General features: G+C 37.3%; 1 protein-coding gene across 1 annotated transcript in view; it reads right to left on the reverse strand.

Moving 5' to 3' along the window:
- ALDH1A1 (aldehyde dehydrogenase 1 family member A1) overlaps nucleotides 1–20,430 on the reverse strand; it is a 58,566-nt gene extending 38,136 nt beyond the window's left edge. Inside the window, exons 1-3 of the mRNA XM_056325399.1 lie at nucleotides 19,263–20,430; nucleotides 676–747; nucleotides 258–376 (exon numbers count right to left, since the gene is read on the reverse strand). Of these exons, the coding sequence (XP_056181374.1) occupies nucleotides 258–347 (90 nt within the window). The 5' untranslated portion in view covers nucleotides 348–376; nucleotides 676–747; nucleotides 19,263–20,430. The remainder of the gene's footprint in view (nucleotides 1–257; nucleotides 377–675; nucleotides 748–19,262) is intronic.
- Between the last annotated feature and the right edge of the window lie 5,299 nt (nucleotides 20,431–25,729).

Genomic DNA, 25,729 nt, shown 5'->3' on the forward strand with positions numbered 1-25,729 from the left:
GTTTCAGGAGAAAAACACCCCCTACCGCAAGTGAAATATGAAAGGATTCTATCCCACTTGCACACTTCCTGAAATACTTGGGGTAAAAGCATGACTGAACATTAATTACTAACACGTATAATATCAGAAACAGGTCAGAATAAACATTTTAAACACTGATTTAGTTGCTTCCGTGGTTCATCTAAGATTAAAATGAGCACAACCTACTGTCTGAGCTGAATGCATAAGAAAAATTAAGAAACGCAAATGCTACTAACCTTGGTGTACTTAATTTGAAGATTTTTGAGTGGTTCAGGCAGCGCTGGCAAAACCGGAGCAGGACTGCTGTCTGAACCTTGCTTCTTCATATTCTCAGTTGAGGAGTTTGACTCTGTTCCTGAAACACAGGTGAAACTGGGTGGAGGGAACCACAGTGATTTTTGTCCTGACTGAGCTCTTAGCTTTATTTGTGCTTTTTTATCTGTACCAGCCATGGCATATTTGCATGCAGGAATATGATTGGATGAAAGAATTCATTGCAAGGAGAAAATGACACTACTTATTTTTAAGACCAAAAGCAACAGCCTTTTCACTGAGCTGAGACCTCGATGAAGCAAATGCTGCTGAAACAATCTGCTTAGCCAGACACCACGGATTTCTTACTGGGGAACACAGTTTAAAGCTCCCTTGTCTTACCTGTAAAATTACTTTCTTTTAGCAGGCAGGTCCTCAGATTTTAGCTGACGTTCTTCACGTACTTGAAGGCAGCTCTGAAGGTAAAGACAGACTTAGGAGCTCTGGAAACAAACTAAGCCCTTCTCACTGGAGTGTTGGCAAGAATTCCCAGAGCTGGAAAGCATTTACTAAAAAACAAGCCACCTTAGGTTACGCTTTAATATGTTCAGAGTACATTATAATTCCTGTAATTAATACCTGCTTTGGAGATCACAGAAATAAGAGATGGCTATGGTGATAGAAAATCCTTCACATGCTTTTCAATAGATGTGAAGGTAGGACAGAGTTGATTGATCCAGGAAAAATGTTCTGTGGGTAGAACCAAGCAAAACCTTGTGGTTTTTTTTTTTTTAAATATCACAACAATTTTAAGGACAACATTTTTACTTCAGTGCCCTTTGGAAAATATTGTCTGTGTCTTTCAAAATAAATGATTTAATAGGCAGGACTTTTCTATCTAAGGTGGAACCCATTGGTGCTTATATGCCCAGTTCTGATCATTCAATAAGAAACATATCTCTGGTATAGGCAAATAATTTTCTGAGGCACAAGAAACTCCTTTCTTCATGAAGTCTTATCCTTCCTGATGAATGGTATCACAGAACCAACTGGGACTGAATTAGCACCTTTTTAATATGCTGAGCTTCTGATATATGCACAGTGGATTTTTGCTATAGAAATAAAAAGAAGTGATCTTATTGCTTTCATTGAGTCAACACAGATGCTTGAAAACCTCACTGAGTTAACTCATGTATCAGGCATCATCTAAACCATGTGGCAATGGAAGCTTTGTTGCTTTTAACTGATGGATGATATAGGACGTATCATGAGATGGATCTTATGATGCATTAGTTATATGTAACATATTTTCTGATTTAAAGAGTATGATATAATTATCATTGATGATATTTGTGTTTGGACATATGGTTGGAGCAAGAGCTTCTGGCATTTAGAAAAGTCCAGGTAATTTCCGGATAAGAGAGAATTCTACTCACAACAGTCATCTCTCAGGGTGGACTTGGGCTAGTTTCAGCCACTCACCATATCATGTGAATGAAGGGCACCCATTCCCATTACTGTAATGTCATGATTTCCAAGGTTACCAGCTCAGTTACTTCCTTTTGGATGCACCCTTCAGCTACTCTGCCTCAGCTGGCCAGCTCAAGCCGTCCCAATGTAAAATGGTATATTGGAGAGTTTTGTGAACAGCACTTTCAGATCTTAACATTTTGGGTTACAGTGTTGGCCTGTCTTAAGTAATGTCATTGAGTCTCATAAAAAAAGACGATGTCTAAATAGAGTTTGATCACTATTATTTGGAATATAGCTTTTCAATGTTACCTTCATGCAGCAAATTTTTGTGGTTTTCCTTTTTCTTTTTCTTTTCTTTTTGTTTTGTTTGTTTTGTTATGTTTTAATTTTCATCTGATTTTATGGTTCAAACACTAAAGACTACTCTAATAATCTTCCTGCCACTCTTTTCTCCATTAATCCACAAAGAGTTTGTGTCTGGTTAATTCACCTGCTAATTACTCAGATTTCCCTAACTTAAATATAATTTAACTGAGCCATAAGCCAGATATTAGTGGAATTCCCTGGTTTCAGGCAACAGAAAAAAATCTTTCTCCCAAGCAGGAGTGTTCTAAATACATTCTCATGCTCTAAATACTCTCATATTTAGGTACCATTGCATTCCTGAGGTGTTTTTAAAACGACTAAGTTAGAATTGAATTAGGATAACCTTTTTGGAAAATGACAGCATTTACCCTCTTCCCACGTCTATAAGGACAGCCTGAAATCTGCTTAGACAGGCTTTAGAAATAGTACCCTGGGTGAAAAGTTTCAACTTTTCCAAACATGCCCTCAATCATTGTTTTATTTTCCACACTATTGATTCATTTAACACATACTTTACCATCTTTCTTTCCTTTCAGTTTCCCTCTTTCACTCTCGGATTGCATGAATCACCTTCACTACCACGCTTCCTGTGAGTCCTTTCTTTTCTCTCTAAGCCTTTTGTATTGTTAAAAAGGTCTCATCTTTTAAAAAGATTACTTGCTATCTTGAGCAATCTGCTTTTCTATGTGCGCCTTATCGGCTGAGACTTGCTCCAAATAGTACCATTAATGTCAATAATTCCTTTAACTTCTCTGTGTTATCATATCTGGGAATGCCTGACTCCCCTCCTTTTTTCGAGGAAATTTGAACTACTGCTTAGCCTAGCTGTTCATGACCATCCCAATCATCTCCCTGCCAATAACTTTCCTATTCACTTTCAGCCTAGGATTCCTTTTAGCCTAGCATAGGAATTACATCCCTTTCCTCATATCGCAGTTGCTGTTTACTACATCTTCTTCCTATTTTTGTTCTGTATCTTTTTTTCCCCATCCTGCATCACTAACATTACACATTTTATCTGAATAAAGATGTGCACTTCAAGCACTACATATTTTGTAGACTGTACTATTCTTTCAAGTAGTGAATTATAACACTTATTACATTACAGTTATATTACAGATATTGTATCTGTAGTTTATATAGTCTGAAGTTTACATAGCTCTGTTGTTAGTATTTGCTTGGAAAATATTAGATTCTACCTAATTTTTTTCTTTCTTGTGATCAATTATCTGACTGTTACTTATCGTTGTCTTTTCACTGCTAAGGAATGAACCTTAGCTACTCCTCAGCCAGGAGAACTACACGACATATTATGTGACTATGTGGTAGTGCTTTTTATGCTGTAATGCATAACATTTTTCCCAGGTTAAACTTACTGAGTTCCCCTATTCAATAAAAGATCAAAAAGAAACAAACAAAAGGTTGTAAGTAAGCTCTGAGATGCCTTACTGCATGACATTGGCAGTGCTAAAACACAAGATTGAGGGCTGCATGAATTATGTAATTCTGTGTCAGTACATTAAATGAAAGTCTTAGGCTGGAAGAATCTGTAAATCACTTGTCCATGTGTTTCTTCGCAAAGATGAAGAAAAAATAAATCAGTAACTAAACAAAGAGTTCCAGAGTACAAGTAACCTTTCTCCTTAGGTGTGATTATACAGTGGGATATCACCAATGTCATTGGCAGTTACTTTTTGATTGGATTCATTGTGATTTAGGTGGGCAAACTGTTTGACCTATGTTCTTGAGGTTCATTGTGGCCTCATATTCATTGCATGAGATACCGTTCAACAGCCAGCAGCACACAGACGTAAGCAGAGCTTTAGCTGGGCTAGATGGCAAGCCAACTAATGAAATCAGCGTGTCACAAGAATCAGCCAGAGGTAACCTGTGACTAGATTGTCTCCCCTTAGCTCAATACTAGCACTGATCTGAAATGTCCTGGCCTTTCTTAGCTGCCGTGAGGTGTCAGTCCAGGAGAGTCTTGTAGGTCTTACGTCACCTTGCCAAAATAGTATCAGTGTCTTCAAAACGCTGTGCAGCTCAGATGGCACTCGATGCCTATGTCAAAGAAAATGACTTGACCAGAAGATTTATGATTCTACTTGCTGGTTTTATATTAGTGCATGCTGGGCTAATACAGTCTGAAAGCCATATACTTGTTATAGAAATTCCCTTTCCAGCATTTAATAGAGAAATATTTACTTCACATTGTAGATAAGACTATTCTGAGAACAGAATTCTCTCTTACCCAGAAACTACTTTGACTTTTATAAAGGCCAGAAGCTGCTGGACTTTTTTTCCCAGAAGTAGACACAAGTCTGTCTTTTTCAAAGGAGTCTTCTCTTCCACACTCCCTCCCCACTCACCCCCCCCCCCCAAAAAAAAACCAAACCCAAACAAACAAACAAACAAAAAACAACTAACCCAAAACCCCAAACCCAAACCAAACACCCTATATCTTCCTAGTTCCCACAGTCTGGGTGTCTGTGTCTCCATTCTCCATCAATAGGGGACAGGTGACTTACTCTTTGTCTAATGCTGAGATTGTAATCACAGCAGTAAGAAATTCTAGTCCATGGGCTTCTATAGAAAGCAGACCTTGCCCTTCAAAATGCATGTTTGATCATTAAAGAAATCTGACTATTATCTTGTATTAGACATGCTCAAAGCCACATAGATCAGATAAGACCGCATATATTTAGCATGGACTATCTGTAATGTAGAACAGTGCCAGGATTTTAGTATTGCAGGTAAACAGATAGTAGATATTCTCTACTTTACTTTTTTGTCATTTACAACTCTGGGAAAGTTTCAAATTGCATCTTTGGCATCTGATGATCTATTAAAATTACACCTTATATTCCATAACAGTTATGCCTTCTAAAAGGTGGCATAACAAGTAACTTCTATAAAGTCATGATTGCTATAATTCCAGACACTTAAGGTGAATAATCTTCCATGGTGACTTAGAGCACTGTTGTAAAAAGTTACCTGGAACAAGAGATGAACAGGATAGGCTGCTGCGATCTGCAGTTTGGTAGCTAAAATCTATCATCTGTGCTGAATTTAGACAGTCTTCAACGCTTAAGCATATGTTTACACTTTATAAAACCTTATCACAAAAAAAATCACCTGAAAAATCTTTGTTGAAATAATATCACTGTTACTGAAAATCCTGATTAGCTGAACTACTTCTTCCAAAACAAGATTGTACATGGTGTTAAGAAAGGGAATTATTCAGTGATTCATACAAATCACTTGCTGGTACTGACAAATGCTGGCAAAAAGTCAGGAGTAGAAGATGTAAGTGTCAAAAGAACCAAAATACGTTTAAAAAATGAAAATCATAGAATTTATGAAATCACCAGACTTGCTCTGAATTGCTTTATTCACATTGTTAATATTCGTTATGACATCCCATTAATGGCAGTGGAACAGAAACAGTGGTCACTGTTTAGCATGATGTGGAAAGTCAGACACATCAGAAATTAGGCAGAACTGGTGTGAAATGTGTGCCATTTTTGCCTGTCTAAACTGAAAGTCCAAACATAGGTGGGTTGTACAAGCTCTGGTAACTCTAATTGTGAAACACTGAAATCAAAATGACAAGATTTTCAAGGCTACTGCACAAATTCCTTTGGGTGTTGTAGTACACTGAGTACCCTGCATTTCTGAAAATCCAAGTATTCCTTTTATGTAAATACAGGTATCTTTGAGCACAATTACCAGTTCTTTAGTCATTATAAAATTTCTGTGAGGTATACACTCATGGAGTTAGGCCGCTGACAAATGCATAACTTTTTATTTGAGTTTGAAATTTGAACTCACTTGGTTAAAAATACTTCCTTTTTGCTACATGGATGATAAGAGTGTATGAAGAAATGTCCCGGAAGATATCTCTCCATAATGCTTCCACAAACAAGTCTGAACACACATGATAATACTAGCTACTGTTTGACTGATTCATGCAAACACCTTTGCTCCAGTAATGTCCAGATTTAACCTGCGTTGATTCACTACAACAGGGGCAGAGGCAGAACAAAAAGTAGAAAAACTAGTGCTACGAATTTAGTAATCTTGGTACCAAAGGATAGCTTGAGCTGATAGTGGATGCTGTCCTAAGCCTATTCTCTGCTGAATCCATAATGACACTTCCATCTTATGACACTTTCTGCAGGTAGGGACAAATAAGCATTTCCTCTGCTCCTACACAGAAACTTGTGCAACCACAGCTGGATTTTTTTTTTCTCATTCACAGAGACCCACCTGCCAGTGGAGCAAGAGATTTTGTTCTGATTTCATACACAGTAAGGCACTCTCTGCTTGACTGTAAGCTGAACACAGAGCTTCGCAACAAAGTTCAGGATAATTTCACCTTTTTACCATAAATCCTTCCACAACAGACAACAAAGTACGACAGCAGAGCAAGAGAGAACAGAACACCTAGAAAGGAAGCCTGGGGCTCAGAGTGGAAGCCCCACTCACTGTTACATGGGCAGCATAATCCCCGAGTGCACGGTTACCAAGGTTAACATGCGGACTGGTGATGCTGGAATCCAAGTTTGCTGAAGAAAACCAGTGAAAAACGCCTTTAGAAAAACAGCCATATTTCCACTGTTTGATTTTGGTGGGATGAGGCAATAAATTATATCAAGATTAGCCCAATGGAATGGGGCACACTTCAACAAATGCATGCCACGCCCACACAGCTATATATGCCTGGGCTAGCTGTACAGCAATTGTCCATAATCAGTGGTGAGAAACAGGACTTTTTAAAGCACAAATCCTGTCACTCCAAAAGGGATATCTAAAGTAGCTTGGTATCCTTGTAAACTGCACAGTATCCCATAGATGAACAATTACTGTTGGTGGCTATAAAGGAAGTCTACTAATCTAGCTCTGATACAAATATTTATCATTTTTTTAATTACCATAAATAAATTATCATTTACACTGGAGTGTAAATAAAGCTTAACAATATCCTTGTGTAGATAGCAGGCCCTCAGGAGAAAATAAAGACTTCCTGTCTGCTGAAGAGTCCTTGCTCTTTAGAAGATTGACTGGGAGCCAAGGAATATATATCAAAAATCTAGCGGGGTTTACCTAGAGCAAAATACTTTAATAGAAGTGGGTATATCAGTTTAAATCTGGATTTGTGCAAAACATTTGACACTGTCCTGCACAATGCCTTTGTCTCTAAACTGGAGAGATACATTTTTGATGGATGGAGCACTTGATGGGTAAAGGAATTGGTTGGATGGTCACACACAAAGAGTTGCCATTGATGGCTTAATGTCCAAGTGGAGACCAGTGATGAGTAGCATTCCTCAAGGGTTGGTGTAGGGACTGGTGCTGTTTAACGCCTTTGTCGGTGACATGGGCAGTGGCATTGAATGCACCCTCAGGAAATTTGCTGATGATACCAAGCTGTGAGGTGTAGTTGACATGCTGGAAGGAAGGGATGCCATCCAGAGGCACCCTGACAGGCTTGAGAGCTGGGCCTGTGTGCCCCTCATGAAGTTCAACAAGGCCAAGTGCAAGGTCCTGCACATAGGTCACGGCAATCCCAAGCACCAATACAGGCTGGGTGGGGATGGACAGAGAACATCCCTGAGGAGAAAGGCTTGGACGTGCTGATGGACAAGAAGCTCAGTACGGCCTGGCAATGTGTGCTTGCAGCCCAGAAAGCCAACCATATCCTGGGCTGCATCAAAAGAAACATGGCCAGCAGGCTGAGGGAGGTGATTCTCCCCTTCTGCTTTGCTCTTGCGAGAGCCCATCTGGAGTACTGCGGTCAGCGTTGCAGTCCCTGACATAAGAAGGACATGGACCCGCTGGAGTCAGTCCAGAGGAGGACCACAAAGATGATCAGAGGGCTGGAACAGCTCTCTGATGAAGGCAGGTTGAGACATTTGGGGTTGCTCAGAAGAGAGAAGGCTCCAGGGAAACCATATAGCAGTACATATTCTGGTACCTAAAAGGGGGCCTATAAGAGGGCTGGAGAGTGACTTTTTGGAAGGGTGGAATGAGGGCAAATGGCTTTAAACTGAGAGGGTAGATTCAGATTAGATATTAGGAAGAAATTCTTTACTGTGAGGGTCGTAAGTTGCTGAAACAAGTTGCCCAGAGAGGCTGCGGATGCCCCACCCCTGGAAGTGCTCAAGGCCAGGCTGGATGGGGCTTTGAGCAACGTGGACTGAGGGAAGGTGTCCCCTGCCCATGGCAGGGGCATTGGAACTAGATGGTCTTGGAGGTCTCTTCCAACCCAAACCATTCTAAGATTCTATGGTTCTATGATTCTGTGATGATAAATATTTTTTTTAGAATACTCATCTTCTGCTACCTGGGTGTCTGCTCTTTGTGGTCTGTATTTTCAATAGCATGTTTTGTACTGCACATTGTTTTTGGGGACAGATGTTTTAGTTTTGTATATAGGGCAATTTGAATATGAAATAATGACTAAAATGCAATCACAGAAACAACATCAAAATAAAAATAAGAGGAAATGTTAAAGGAACAGGGTATATTGTGGTACAATAAGAGAGAGCAAGCCATGTTTCAAGAATTAAGACCATTTTAAAAATAGCTATAGAACCTATTTCATCCACAGGAAGCAACTTTCTTTGTAATACTAATGGAAGACAAAGTGCTAGCTATTTCAGCATTACAGCGTTTCCTAAAAGTTGCAAGAATATCTCGTAACACGTAATATTTTTCATTTCCTAAAATTGAAATTACTTGGAATTTTTTTTGTCTCTTCTTGAATTTATCATCAAAAACTCCAGACAAAAGTAAAAGGGATGATAGTTTATGTGAAGAAAGCAATCAAACAAATAAACCCAACTGAAATCATTATTGTCTGAAGCATCAAAGATGTATCTAAACTTCTCGAGAAGAAGTAAATCTCTCAAAACTGGGATAAACCATACCAAAAAATGTAACTGAGACTCATAAATTTCTGTCTGTGCATTTGCCCTAAAATACAGAAAATAAGCAATTGTATTTAACTTGTATCAATAGAATTTTTCCTACTCTATTAATTCCTCCTTATTATTCAATCATGACATCAAATATTTGCAAAATTAAGGTCATAGAAACAGTCCATTCATGAATTAGCAACTGACAAAACTGTGTTTTTCACTCAGGCTAAACTATTTTTCATGTCAACAGGATATTATTTAATTAAAACATTAATAATGGTCTATTGCTTTTCTAACCATTTGCTGAAAGTTGATGGACATTTATATCTCTCTTGCAATACTGTTCTGAGAAAACTGGAAAGAATATCTGGGCTGTAAAAATGAAAACTGATAAAAGAACAGCATTACAACACCTTAGTTAATAAATGAATAGTTTTATTTACTGTAGGTTTAGTCATGGCAGTCTTGGAAACATAGAATGACTTTTACAGAATATCCTTCTGTGATACTGTTATTTTTTTCTCTATTCTATGGTTGAAAAGTGTGACATCAAGTAAAGTCCATTTTGCATGAGTCAGAAGAACAAATTTACTCCTTTTTTCTGTTAGAAATTAAACTAAATTTTTAAAACTGTTTTTTTTTCAATACACAGGTCAAATGAGAGCAAGTAATAAGTAATGAAGTAGTTTAAAGTTTCCTTAGATAATTGATTATGAAAAAGGAGGTAGATTTTATGCCACAGGTCACAGATAAAAGCTTTTATCAGTGAACATCATGAATAATTTGATGCAAATCAATAGAGTTCATGCAAGTGCAAAGTAGTCAGGGTTAGATCAGAATCAGACCCAACACTAGTTATTAACCTGCATTGTTAGCAACAATTACTGCCAAGTAATTTTCAGCATTTCCTCCATGAACCTTTGTTTCAAAGCCAAGATTTAGACAGCCTCAACTGATTTTACATAATTGCTATGTGTGCTTTATAAGCCTGTGTGTCGTGATTGTGTTCTTCAGTTATGAAAGTCTCACATGTGAAAATAACCCTCTTTCAACTTTTAAAGTTTTAAAAAGCATCTATAAAAAGTTATTGTACAGCTAAAAAGAAAAAAGTCAGAGGTATATTTAATCTACACCTTTTTTGATATTTAAAAATAATTTTCTAAAGTTCTATTCTTTAATGTCCTTATATCACTTCTTATTTTTCTTAATATTCATATTTGATATTAATAATCAGCATGATTTAAACTACAGTGTTTTTGAAAGGTTTATTTTTGTGTCTTTTGGTATATAGGATGTCTTGGGCACTGAGATCTCTGCAGTCAAAATAAGAAAAACCTTCCTACTCAAGACCCAACGTGCCTTTTGCATACATCATGCTAGTTAAATGCTAGGATGTGATTTGAAACTTACTATTAGTAGAATAAATTAAAATTATATCTACTGAAGTTACAATTGAACTGATGCAAAACTAATATGAAATCAAGAATAGTTCTTTTGAGTCGTCTTGTTCCCCCTCTGCTCCAGCTTGTTTTTAGTATGATTATTCCCAGAAAGTTCCTACAGAGCTGGCTAGAAACCACCCATACAGGTAAGCAATCTTGGGGTCAAAACTCACCTTTATAACATTTGAAGTGGAATGAGAAATGCTAGGAAAGAACCATATTTGCAGTAGGAATATCAGTTATTATAAATAAAGGATAAATTGGCACATTGATTCGTCATACAGCATTTCCAAATTAACTGTGACACTCAAGTATTTTCCTTGTATTGTAATGCCAATGGAGGATTTTGATGGATTTCCAACTCTGCTAGTTCTCAACTGTTTAATTTAACTTAAACAAACAAATAACTAACACAAAGAAAAAACCTCTCTTTGTTTGCAAATTTCAGGGAGATTTCTGTGGACAAATATTGGTGTTTCTAATGAAAACTGGATTTCAACAAGACTGTAAATCTGTGCATACATGTGCTCTGGGGGACTAGGACTCAGAATCTAAACCCTGATATAGAATAAAACTTTGGTAGTGCATTATGAAGAGTCCTTTTTTCCTGTTGGTAGAATATAATCTTTTAAGATAATTAGTAAGACTGACATTATCCCTTGTCCTGTGGCTTATATCTTGATGCCAAGTTTAGATGTAATGTAGTTGACCACATTAGTTTGTGATCTGTAATTCCCATTTTTCTGTACTTTGTCATGGTTAAAATCCAATTCTCATGTGCTGATATCAGTATTATACTAGTGTATGTATGCCATGCATCAACATCACTGGTAAGTGAGAATTAACAGCTAAAAGACTTTACTATGATTTTTTGAAAGACAATGTGATTAGTTTAGTTTCCACTGAATGCTGTCAAAAGCTTTCCCATTGTCTTATGAATTCATAGTATTAAGTTCTATGTACCATTTAATTAAATAATTGCATTTATAAAGGAATATCTGTTATGACAAATTTGAAGTATATTATTAATTTCTCTAAGATCCCTTGAACTCAGTATCAAAAAAAGATGTTAACATCCTAGTACAAGAAATCAAGTAAATAGCATACAATCTGGGAACTAGTTTCCTGTTTTGTTACAGAGACGTGCTAGCCAGCAGATCTACAAGTGCAAACCTAGTAACTGCAAATATAAGGAGCCAAGCTTACAGTGAAAACCAAATCCTGCATGGGGTGTGTGACAATATTCACTTCTCATCTGAAGTTAGAGGTATGTTTTGTGGTTGTGTTACATATGTGTGCATTTGTATATAAATGTAGATTATTACATATACTGATAGAACTGGATCAACTTTTTGGGACTGATTGAATAAATATGTTTCAATTCCCTTCTAAGAATACAACTAGAAAAAAGAAAAAAATATCCTTTTTCTAAGAAGCTAGAACATTTTACCTGGAAACAGTGTAGTCCAATATAATGTACCAGTATTTACTAATTCATTTAATTCTGAGAGAAAAAAAAGCTGCACATATTTTCAAATTGTTACACAATTTCTAAGAAAACAGGAGCTGCAAAGCCATCTCTCTGATTTTTTTGGTGTGTCTTTTTGCTGTTGTTGTTGGGGAGCTGTGGGGTGTATTGTACTTTTCTTTCCATAAACACATAAAACAGTGAAAAGTACCTTTCAGTCTTGCACTACATTTTGTCTTGTTTGATGTCATATAACTGTAGAGTAATACTCCAAAGCTTGCTCTGATCACCAGTGGAGCCAGATCACTGGTAATCTATATAATGAAGAATGTAAATAAACCCCTTTTTTACACCATTTGTGTGTAACATCATCTGGCTGCTGCTGCCAAACGGTTGCAAGAAAAGAAACAAATTCAGACCTTTAAAGCAAATCTCTGAAGAGTTCAATATCTTTTTAAAGTTTTGAAATAAAATTGTCTATTTTGGTTTGACTGCTCCATCTACTAAATAGCAGAGTAATTAAAAAAAAACCAGCTTCTTGGTTCTGTCAGTTTGTGTGAGGAAAAATACAAGAGCTGAGAACATCCAGGTTTCTTATTCCCAAGAAAAATCAGTACATGTTCCTAGCCTTTTAGTGCACTTTTCAACATCCTGCTGAGGCTTGTCAAATACATACATTCTGACATATTGCCGTGGTAGTGAGAGTAGTAGAATGGCAGAGAAGTGAAGTTTTATGCACAATAATTATGGTTATACTAAGCACTGAAAAAATTATATGAATTACACATTATCTGCATGATAATGCAAAGTTTTTTTCCTGGGGTGGTGATAATGATAATAATAAACTGAAACTTACCTGGACTATCAGCAGGTTCTGGAGAAAGCAGAGAGGCAAAAATGAGTCAAAGGCAGGAGACAGTGGTTGAAGGTGAAATTACTATTTATTCCTTACAATTTTTCCCTGAAAAACAAGTTCCATGTAGCTAAAGTTATAAATCTGGCTTTAAATTTAAAGTTAAAATAAAGTTTAAATAAAGTTAAAATACTGATACTCTTTCCTAATTAGTTAATTTGCCAAACTCCACTGACACAGAAGTTTTGAAGACCATGGGAGATAGCATTTAGTCTTTCACAATCAACATAAACTCACAGTTGTTTCATTCAGAATAAGGTCTGCATAAAACTACTCCTTTCCGACCATTGCCAAAAAAGATTTACAATTTCACCTCAAAACTAAGGAAAATTCTAATGTTATCTCAAAATTTCACCTTGAATTTTTCGTTAATTCAGTGTAGGCAAATACGAAAACTTTTACCAAAGCGAAAAGGTAAAAAAGGGGATGGACTGAAGGGAGAACGAACAGACGAAGGAGAAATTATCAAACTACATATAAACTAAAATTAAGAACACCAATGAAGATGAAGAAAGGTTTGATGAGATAAAGACATAGCTACTGTGAGTTAAAGAGATAAATTAGAATCAAAGAGAACTGTGTGTATAAAACTGTTTAAACAAGCTGAGAAATTGTAAGCAAAACTGTTAGGTAAGACCTCAAGAGGAAATTTTGGTTTCTTAGTTTGCACTGAGTATTTTCCCATTATAGGTTAATGATGGCTAAATCCTCCTTTCACTACCTCAGTGAAAGCACAAGCAGATAATTTATGTTCTCTTCCAGTGTACAAGCATCCATACCTCTGCAATGTGCCTTTTGAAGAGAAATATTCCCAAAGCCACTGTAAAATTTGTTGGTTGCTGGGAGCTGGGGCTTGAACTGCAGCAAAGGCATTTTTAAATCCAGATTTCTTCCATTTTACCCTAATCTGTTAGTCACTGTCGCTGGGGCCATATAGGGGCTCTTGACCTTCTTTCTAACACTGAAACATCTCACTTTCTCTTTCATGGCCCTATAATAAATCTGCTTTTCCTCTGTCTTGCTCTAAATTACTCCACTACACTACAAGTGTAAGTGATAAAACTGGCAGCTAGAATATGCTGTACACTAGAATATATTCTATTTTGTTCTTTTCTCAGAAGTAACTGCACTGATGCAACTGCAGTGTCAGGATGGAGTCTACCGTCTTGTGAATCCTGACACGTTGTGGTCTGTTTTTCACAAGATTCACTTGCCTTTTTCAGTCTTTCATCAATACCAGCTCTTCCAGCCTTCAGTTTGTCAGCAAAATCCATGTAGTTGATTTCTTGTCAGAAATCCAAAGATAATTGTGTAATACTTGAGCAAAACCTGTCTAATATCTTTCCAGTAGTCTAAGTTCTTAGAAACAGAAATTTACTTGTTCATTCATTTGTAAAGTGTCCTGCATTGCCAAGGACACTAAATAGCGGAAGAGAATACCATCATATTTCTGCGAAAAGTGAGGAAAAACATCTATTTCTACTCAGGATCATTCTTAGAAAAACTATAGAATATCTGTTCTTTGAGGAGAAATTACATGGGATTGAAGTGCTTTAATTTGCAATGAGAGAAGAGCAATTGTAAGATGAGAGCAGGTTCAACTATCTAGAAAAGTCATGCAAGTTCCTATCAAGTCCAAGAAGACTATGAAGACATCACTTAGTATGTAAGTTTATTGATACATTTAGTACTTAGACTTCAGAAATGTTCAGTGTTTGGAGAACTGCATTTTCATTTCACCTAATACAATCAAAAATATTTAATCATAGACAGGAGTTTTTTGAATAGAAGGATAATCAATGTAAGAAGTTCTGAAAGACAAAGTGCATGAGTTGTTTTTACTTTAGTGTCATGATTTATTTTCCCATTTCTCCTCTTTATGACAGCATATAAAATAAAATATGAACATTTTATTAGACTATAGTGTGTTCTCTGGTTTTAGTGTAGCTACAGCTTTACAAATACTGCATTTAAATGCAAGTCAGCAACAAATCTACTGTGGCTTTTTTTTTTTTGTTTTTTTGGTTTTTTTTAAAATGTGGCTAAAGGAACAGCTATCTGGACATGGTACCTCTATGGAAACTGCAAGAGTGAACTTACAAGTAAGAAAGTTTTTGTAAGGCATTTTGAATCCATTCCCTTTGTGTGCTATCCAAGCCTTAATTTTATCATGAACTGGAGAGTAAAATAATATAGTCTGACAACATACTCTTAAGACTATGTTTTTTTGTACAACATTTCATTGTTCCGTTATATAAAGACCACAAAGAATATTCCTTAAAATAAGTCATGACAATTTGTTTTGGAAAAACTTTTAAAATTCCAAACACATGAGAATGTCACAACTTTACAAATATCTCCAAATAAAAGTTCTCTGAGCTCATTTTCTCCCAGACCTGACCACAAAATAAGGAAAGCTGCTTGCTTTGATCTGAAAAGATAGTACTTGTTAGGGCTCTAAAATTTCTTTATTAGCTTTGAAATAATTATTAATGCTAACAGAAGTTAGAAAACATGACAGATTAAACTAATTTACTCAAATTCAGGCTTTAAGCAATATGCTAACAATCAAGAAAATATACTAACCTGAGTATTATGTAAAGACATTTTGTCAAATAGGTTTGTGCCTGTAGCTGGACAGCCAATATGGGAAATTCAGCATGAATATTCATGACAGAAAGTGCTTTGCCTGATGGTGAGCATTTGCAGATGCAGGGGCGCTGTGTAATGCCATGCAGTGGATTAAAAGGGGAGTGTTTGTGAAAAGGGATGGTCAGGGTACAAAAAAGGAAAGAATAATTTAGGTGGGTGACACCTTTACAGTAAGAATCAGTCTACTTTTTGTCTTAATAATTTCAGCTATCTCTCCCCATAAGATATAAAACCAACCAAATATTTCGAATAAAAGATGAAAATATTTTCTTTATAGATTTTTTGATGCTATATGAAGATGAAAAAAGAAAAAAAACTGTCACCTGAGACATGGACACCAATCAAAATCTTAATAAGAATTTTTACTTAAGTACCTCTGTGCTTTTCAGTCAAAAGACAGAAGACAAAAAAACCTCAAAACATCCAAACCTCAAAAAATCCCCCTCAAAACCCACCCAACCCTCACACGTCTACAGCAAGGAAACTTCATTTAATAGTTAGAATAATCACATCATATTGCAGGAGGTTTAAAGCTAGAAATGTCAGCCACATTACTCTTTGAAGTAAGGGTTTGCTTTTTGGAAACAAAACATCTTTTCAGAAGACAGAACAATGCCATATGTCAGTGTGAGTAAATTATTTACAGTGGCAGATCTGTCCATGATGTTGTCATCTAGCACAGTTTCCTCACCTAAAGGTGTGGTTCCCATTTCTGTTGGGATCTTGCAGTCTTTTCTCAATGATTTCCATTTAATTTGTGAAGTTAGAGGAGGACATGGATATTCTCAGCTCTGCTATTCTCACTCAGATACTGAAAGCAATTTGTTTAAATCTAAATCCCAGGAAGCCTTTTCCTTATTTAAAAGTGTGGAGTTTACGTTTTATGAGAAAATGTTAGATTGATAACATTTATATGGGGTCTCATTATCCGATATATCGTATTTGTTTATCATCAGTCCAACGATGCAAGTATGTGTAAAGGTACAGATCTAATTAATCTGAATTTCTTGCCAAAGGCAATAGAAGCAGGATAAAATACACTGTAGAAACACACCCCAAAATTGTAGCATATTTCTGTATGCAGCAAGCTGTCCTGACTAGCTAAATCCTTTTCCAGCCTCCATATTAACACATTAAATCTTATTAACCATCAAAATTTTCTGCTGAACCTCTGGCCTCTGAGGAAATTAGCAATTCAATTAATATTGTGCATGTTCCTGAGATAGCATGTAAGACTACTCTGACCATAGTTAATATTCTTCTATATATAGCCTAAACAAATTATTTGAGATCATGGATTATACTGCCACAGCTTGAACATTGTGAGCTTTATTGCCTTTGTGCTTGCAGCACCTCTTTTCTATTTTCCTGCATTTTTTGTCTAAGTAACAATATTAGTTTTTATGTATTTTTAGTAACCTTTCTAGGCATATAAGCAATGAGTTCTTCAATACTTCTTTGGCTGAGTTTTACTTCTGAGGTGAATTTTAGCACTATATCAAATCCAAAAATGCCAGTTTCACATGCCAAAATACCATTTTTTCATCCTAGATGTATATTTGTCTTCCTGAATCTATCTCTATATGTCACAAGAATAAGGCAAAACCAACTGCAATACAAACATAAACACTGATAACACATGATAACCTGTCATCACACCAAAGCGATTTATAGTAGATTTTAATACCAAAGTTATTAATCCACTTGAAGCAGTGTTTCTTAAAGGATAACTTTTAAAGCTATTGACTTTATGCTTTTGTAATACTTCAGGCTAGATGACCGCATGTACAAAGAGTTACGTGCCACCAACTCCCACAGGACACAGCCACCCCTGCATTACCTGTGCATTTTAGAAGTGACTTTTCTCTTGGTTGTGTAGCTGTTTATTATCTGATCCTGCATTCTGCAGCTTTGGGAAAGTCTCATACTCAGTGTGGCTGAAACTGAGCTTACTGTGGAAACTGTCTGGGCTGAATTTCATAGATAGCACCGAACCAAAAACATTCAGGACTGTGGATTACACTTTGTGTTACATAACAATCTTCTAGAGTCATTCCATTCAGCTCGTGACACATACTTGCCCTAGTTTATGGCGTACTAAAGTGGTTCTTCTCAGGCCACAGCACTGCCTTTCTCTTACTCCTGCCATGCCATATATGTTGATGGAAGATAGAGGTTTTGTAAGCATTGCGCTGATAAGTGTGCTATTATAGGCACAGAGCATTTTCAGGGGCTTGCACATCAGTTTGACGTGGGGAAGGCAACAAGGAATGACAGAAACTATGGTCCTAATCTGCAGGGTGTCAGAGAATAAATATGTTTACTCTTGTAAAATCACCAGTATGTTTACTATATGTGTGATAGAATGGCAATTATTTTCTGCTTTTCTAAAGATACGCACTTTCTAGATATTTGTTGGATAGGTGTTTAGATTAATTTAGTTTCACTATTTTCCCCTAATATTTTGCTTTCTGACTAAACAATGGTTTTAAGTAAGTTCATATGTGCTTTATGGCTTCCTCAAGTTACTTAATTACCCATATAGAACAGGAAATAATATAGTCTTAGATGTCAAAATTGCTTAAAGTTCTTAATGTCATCTAGTGCATAGATTTGTAACGTCCTGGATTTTTTATTAAATCACAAGTTTATATCTTTTCCTTATGCAACTCGCACATTGTGGTCTATAATGCTTATAGAAAGAAAAAGGTTGTATGAATTAAACAGGCTTATTTGTCAATACTGAAACAGAAGCATTACTGTAAGTTCTTCTAATTCCTTGGAAAAAGAAAAGTGTTTCTCATTTGTGGTGTAAAATAAACCAACATCCACCACTGCATTTTTGCATTATTATATAAAGCAAAGATCAAATGGAGGAACATTATAAGAGCCAAATCTCTCTCTCCTTACTGGATCTAGTAGAGTTTGCCCATAACTGAACAAGTATTTTGGGAAATAAATAATTGATTATTTAACCATAAACTCTAACACCCCACCACCCCACCTCCCAGACTTAGTGTAACATCTCCTTATTTGGTCTCATGTTGATTCTGTCCAGCTAGAAATTCACTCACACACCCCTAGAAGAAACTGCCTAGGATGTCTTCTTGAGAGGGTATTATCTTCTCCAATGCTTTAACATTCTTGTATGTTCTGATAATCAAGCTTATACTTTGCTTTCATTACACATTCCTTTTATGCCCCATTAGTCTGATCTTTTCTCTGTCATAAAGAGTTGTTTTTGGGAGAAAGGAAATTAATTTTTCTTAACATATATAATGACATTTTGATTGTGGTACTTTCAATGCCTCCCTTTCTTCCCTTATTTCAAATAGATTTTTCATTCTGTTTCCTGGATATCAGATTTCAAAAAGACCACTGGAATTTTTTAATTTCAAAGAATATTTGCATTAGCATTGCTAATTAATGGATAAATTATTAACACTAATTACTGTCACACATCTTCTTATGCATGCAGACACATACATACGAAATTAGCAATTTAATGTAACCATTGCCGTAAATCTGGCTGTTGATAGTCCATAAATCTTACACAACCCTCACTGAAGGCTTAAACTATGTATTTCTGTATTTATATATACATATATAAATATAAAAGCACAGACAGACATGTATACGTTTTATACAGCCATGTATTTTCGTATTAGTTGGACAGTTATACCTGTCTTTCCTGAGAATGCATTTCAACCAAACAGTACCATATGTAGTCAATCAAAAATGCAAGGCCTTACCTTTACAATTAGGACTGGATTTCTTAGATCTGTTGTATTTCGCTTCCACAGCACACTCTGCCCTAAGGTCTGTGATCAGAGCTACAGTCAGAGTGCCAGGCATGACCTCTATATATACACAGTTCAGTAATAGCAACAAGTGAATACTTAGATTCTTACTTCAGTCCCACATTTATCAAGTGATTTTAATCATAGAAAGAGATCCTTCAAGCAAAAGCTTAATCTGCATTGAATTGGGAGGGATCTTGATGATACACTTGGGAAAAAAAGGAGCTTATTGTACAACACAGCAGATGAAAATACCCGCAGCCATTGCACGTACCACTCATTCTGTTAACCATGTAATATACATTGTCATTTTGACATGTAGACTATTTCTCTTCCTCTATCACCTCCATGTCAATCCAATTCACTCATTCTTGCCAATGATGAAATAAAAAAAAAAGAAAAAAAAAAGAAAGAAAGAAAAAGAAGGAAACATGGAAAGATTGTTATCCTAGATCTGCATTTGCGGAACATTTTAAAGCCAGTTAGATTAACCATTGGGAAGATGTTAGTCTAGATAAGAGAATCCCCACTGGTTTTCTGTCTCCCTTAGACAATGAAATCACATAGTTGTGTCTGTGCCTCTCTGTTTTGGATTGTTCTATTTTAACACATAACAGATTGAGGGCTGCCTACTATTCCTAATTAACTCAAGTTAAACTAATGAGAGAGAGAGAGGGTGGAGGGAGTGCCAAAAAGAGAAAAGAGATCATGAGTTGGAAGAGATTGAATTACAACTTAAAGGGGATGGAGAAAGGAAAAGAAAAAGAAGGGAGGGGGAGGAGGTGCAGATACTGTTAGGCTGAAAAGTAGGGGAGAATGAGGGCCTGAGAACAGATTTGCCCTTCATTTCCAAGAAAAGGCAAAGATGCCTTGCAAAAACACCCAAGATATATATGCAATCCAACATTGTGCTGAAGTCAGATGCTTGCTTCTTGTTAGAAAATACTTCAGCACCCACTGGAGAACAGCTCAGATTCCAAAATCCAGCTATTGCTTTGCTATCAACAGCTTATCCAGCATGTATTCACAATTTATTGATGTAGTTATTTTTGTAAAGAAAATGCCATGCAAACTGCTCATGGAAGAAAGTGGTCTTCTCTTTCTAAACCTCACAAAAAATGCCAGGGAAATGTCAGGTTTTGCTGCACTGTATCAAACAAATGTAAATGTAGGTTTCCTTATGCTAGGAGTTAGAAATAGGGTCATGCGCACAAAGAGGACTGTGGAACTGAATGATCCTAGTGTACTTACGTGTTACTTACTCGCCTATGAGTAGAGTAACTTCTAGATTTTGTGTTCGTGCACAAGAGGTTTCACTCTTCACTTTTACTGTTACAAATTATTTTGTGTGTAGACATCTTTATATAGAATATATTACATTTTCGATAGACCTTTGGAAGATTTCCTATGTAAAAACACAGATCTGAATCTCTACTGATCTTAATACATTCGGTGCTGTCCTGATCCTGCTCTTACCAGTAGGTTAGTTGCTGGGCTTTATAGTGCAACCTATAACAAAGTGGCAGCAACCAACTTTAATGTAGAGCAACCTTGAAATAAGTGTTGTGTTTCAGGTGTGCACATCCTGTGCATAATGTCATGTTTAGAGGAGTACCTTTTTGTCCCAGCCCCAGGAGAAGACTCTGGCCAACAATCCCATGTTTCTGTCCCTCTTCCCATGTGCAGGGATGGGGACAAGAACTTGTTGGAGGCAGAGCGTGTTGGAGGCAGAGTTGGAGGTAGGATGGGAGCGTGGTTGCAGTTGAGGCTGTAGGGCTTGCCGGAAATGGGATCTCACCTCTTCAGCACATGCATCTGCTCCAGATTCAGGCTCACAGGAGGAAAGAAGAGTGGTAAAAGCTAGGGAAACAATAGAAGAAGTGGAGATGGAAGGGGAGAGCTGGTGGTAATAGGGAAACGGGTAGGCTAGAGGTGTCACTGGGAGTCAGGTTGAAGGGAAGAAAGAAGTGTGGGGAAGGAAACATGGTGTCAGATCAAGGGAGGAGAAGGGGGAGAAGGAATCAAACCTTCACATTGGGGAAATGAGGGAAATACTGGGAATGCAACACACAGGCAGGTGAGAGAGAACAAAAACAGAGTAGGACTGGGTAAGGAGAAGTTTCTGTAGGCAGCATACAGTGAAGAGAGGAAGGGGAGAAAGGGGGGTGATAGGAGAGGCAATGGTTAGGGATGTAACCAGCTCTCCCCCCTTCTCCCCTCAGCCCAAAACCAGAAGCTTTTGTTGGACTTTATGCCTGCGTATGCCTGCACGCTCATGTGCAGACATGTGCATGTACATACTTGCCTCTCTACCATTGCCTGGACTGGGATTAAGAAAAATTCTGGCTGGTTTAACAAAAGCCAAGGGGATGTGACAGGTAAGTGGGAAGGAAATAGCAGGCTCATTTTGACTGGCTGTGGTTATTTGCATCTAACGAGGCCAGCTCGTCGCCAGGCTCTGTGCAGATGAAATGAAGCGATGGGCTGAAGCAGGGCAAAGGAGGCGCCATGTCCTGACAGGCTGAGGTGTGACCTGACAAATCCTAACCACCCCAGACATCTTCAGAACAGCGAGGGGAGGGACGGTGGGAGTGCCAGGACACAGACAGGGCATGGGCCCAGGGAAGAAGAAGCTGGGGAGGGAGGACACGAAGCAGCGCCCTACAACACCTTTTTTCAGACTGAGCACAAAAGTGAGTTTAATTACAAACTTAGCAATGGGACACAGAATTTTGTAACAAAATTTTCTCTGATTTATTTATTTATATTTTTCCAAGGGATTTTTTGACACATCGACTTCACAAAAGTAAAAAAAAACCCAGCCTTTAAAAATCCTCACATCTTTGTTTCATTGACAAAGTGCTGGTTTTGTGTTTTGCCTTCTTTTTTCTTTGCAAAGAGGGGGGTATATGCTGTATGAGAGGGATGCAGACGTTAGCTTTCAAAATGCATTCAGTGACACAACCAAATGCCTAACAGCCTGACTTCCAGACCCTAAGTCTATGAACACCTGTATCTTTGCAATGACTAAGTGACTTTGGGCATCCAAAGGCATTAACATACAGCATCGGCAAACAGGTGATGTTGGAATAGATCATAAGATGAACATGCTGTTGACCATGGGTTTCTACACTTATGGGAATATTCTTTCTGTGGACATGGGTGTCTATCAAATATTTTACTTATATACAAATGTATCTTGCTCAAAAACTTTTAGGAGAAGCTGTTGAAGTACTTTTAGGGATGTTCTGTTTTGACTCGTGCCTAAATCTAGCTGTTTGACAAAGCAAAGAAAAAAGGAGAAAGTAAATTGTAATTTGTAATTTAAAAATCAAAGGTAATGGAAGGAATATTCTGGTTGCCAATAAACAGTTCTTCCTCTGAGAACTATAGATCAACTGTTACTAAGGTTTAGAAGCAAGAAAAGGTGGGTCTGGAGGAGGACATAAGCAGCTATAGGGCAGTTGTGTTTTGTATCCCTGCTACTGTAACTTCCTAAAAAAGGAAACAGTAAGAGAAAATCCTTATTGAAAAGAAAGAAAAGTATATATACTATTTTATTGCCCTTAGCGTTGTAAAACCAGTAGAACATACTTTTGTTTTGAGTAGGGTAGATTCAACTTCCATCTTAGAGATTTCAAAAATACAATAGTCAGTCATAACAGAGGGTAGGTTTAGGCTGCTGCATTTCCCTGTGCAAATCTCACACTAGGGATTAGTACTTTACAGAAGCCGTATTATGGTTAACATACAGCGCTGCTTGGAGTCAAAGGCAGTCAACTAGGTGCAGGATGCCAGAAAAGCAACCGTTTTACTATTTTTATACTTGGCTATCTAGAACACAATGTATCTGTGCTTATGCCAACATTGTTTCTATTTGCACTGGAAAACACACAAGTTAGAGATCTATGGTTCCCAATAATTATTAGGAACACAGATTTCTGAAGACAAGAAAAAGAACATTGGTGTCTGGTTTTGCCAGTTTTAACCAGCAGACCCTTTGTGCCTGTGTGCACACATAAATAATGAGAAAGATGAAATTTACAAAGTTGTAAATTAACTTATCTTTCTGAAATGGGTCTTCTACAGTGTATAATAACATTTTTCCCCTTAACAGAGATCTTATGCGCACTCATAAATCCAGCTGAATATAGTATGCCACCTGAATAATTGTATTCATGAGAAAACAGAAGAAAAAGGGAAAAGTCATGGCAATTGGGCTGATATCCCAGGACAAATAAGCAGACAAACCTGTAGACAATTGAAGCTAAACTTGCTACATACACACATTATACTATATATTTACAACCAGTCCAGTTTCACTAGACCAGAGTAGTGTATCACTCTCCTTTGACTAAGTGAAGCTTTAACAGACTGCTCTGACCATGGTTACCCTGGCACAGAAGGCTGCCAGAAATGTAGGTTGACTTTGGACTCTAGAGTACCGTAGGACTAGGCATTGAGGGTTTGATCTCTCCAGCTCTCAGGAAGGCTGTAAGTGTGGTCAAGGGCTAAGGGTCAGGGAGGACAGAGGACTGAGGACATAAGGAAGGTATACAGCCCCAACTTACACCTTTTGTCAGTCTGCTTGCTGGAATTACTTGCTCAAATGAGGGTCAGATTAGTCTGTTCTTTTCCAGACTGACACTGTAATGAGAATGATTGCAGAAAAATAAAAATCAGCTTCTTGGAGAGCAAAAGATTTTCAAAAATACATATAAACAAACCCCAAATATCAACTTACAAAAAGCCATTTCCTGCCAAAATCAGAAAGAGAAAAAAAATATAAAAAATGTGCAATTCTGGTACAATCCTGATGCAGAAAGAAAGTAAAGGCTTATATGACACAGTGTTTATTAAAAACTATATTCATGGTATGTGTTGGAGTCAATAACATAACACCAGCTGAAAACTTTCTGTCATGCTTACCTGGAGCAGTACTTCATTACAGCTTCAATTCCACTGAATAATATAGAATTACTCATTCCTCCCCTTTATATCAAAAGTTTGGTTTGTTTTTTTTTTTTTTTTTTTTTTTAAATTGCATAATTATCTCAAAGTTATTTTCAAACAGAATTTATATTCTGAGAAGGAGGCAAAGTCAAGCCATTAATAATTGTTTCTGCATAATACTTGTCATAGATTTCTTGGGCAAATCACTTCAGAATTAGATTTTGCTTTCAAAAGGCAACTGTCCTGGTTTCAGCTGTGATAGAGTTAATTTTCTTCTTATTAGCTGGAGCAGTGCTGTATTTTGGATTTGGTGTGAGAACCATGTTGATGGCACACGGATGTTTTTGGTTGTTGCTGGGTGATGTTTATGCCAAGTCAAGGACTTTTCAGTTTCTCATGCCCTGCCAGTGAGTGAGTGGGCTGGAGGGACATGGGACATTGGGAGGGGACACAACCAGGACAGCTGACCAGAACCGGCCTAAGGGGTATTCCATACCATGGGACATCATGCTGAGTACACATAAGCTGGGGGAAGAAGGAAGGGGGGGGCATTCAGCATTATGGCATTTGTCTTCCCAAGTAACCCTTATGTGTGACAGAGCCCTGCTCTCCTAGTGATGGCTGAATACCTGCCTGCCCATGGGAAGTGGTGAATGAATTCCCTGTGCAGCTTTTGCTTTACCTATTGGATCGTTCTTATCTCAACCCTCCCTCAGGTTTTACATTCCTTTCCAATTCTTGTTCCTAGACCTCTGGGTGAGGGGGCAGTGAGTGAGCGGGTGCATGGGGCTTGGTTCCTGGACAGGGTTAAACCATGACTACAAGACATATTCTAACTGTATTAAAAGTTTTAATGGAAATCTATTCTCAAAAAAACCCCAACCATCATAACAAAAAACCACTATACCCTACTGCAGGGTAAGCAAAGTCCCATAGATACTGTGATTATGCAGCAACCACATTTATGTTGGATTTTTTATTTTACTAAAAAAAGCATTGTTCTGAAAACTCTGCATGTTGGAACCCAGTGAGTCTCTATGAGTAGACACCTGCCTGAGACTTCAGACAGCAGGAAAAAAAATCATTGTAGGTAGTATGCACTATCCAATTTAGTGTTTTATAACTGTATATATTTGCAGATAAACCCCCCTAAATTTTCTTTTTAAAATGAAGATGATGCAGAAATCAGTATTTGAAATTTTGGGTTAATTATTGGATCACGGAGGATTCCATTTTACTGCTGCAGGCCACATGTTGTTTTCTGCCACTGTGTGCTAGTAGGAACTTCCTAAAGCTGTTGCATTAGGAATCTTAGGATTTGCCTAATGCGCTTAATGTGAGAGGAAATGAATTGCCATACTTATGGAAAGGAGGCTTTTGAGCCATCCATCCAGGCTTCTCTGTAGCAGCCAACACACTAGGAGCAGACCCAAGGGAACAGGCAGGTATAAGCCACTTGCCTGAAC

Source organism: Falco biarmicus, chromosome Z, assembly GCF_023638135.1.
Source record: "Falco biarmicus isolate bFalBia1 chromosome Z, bFalBia1.pri, whole genome shotgun sequence".
NCBI classification, from domain to species: Eukaryota; Metazoa; Chordata; class Aves; order Falconiformes; family Falconidae; genus Falco; species Falco biarmicus.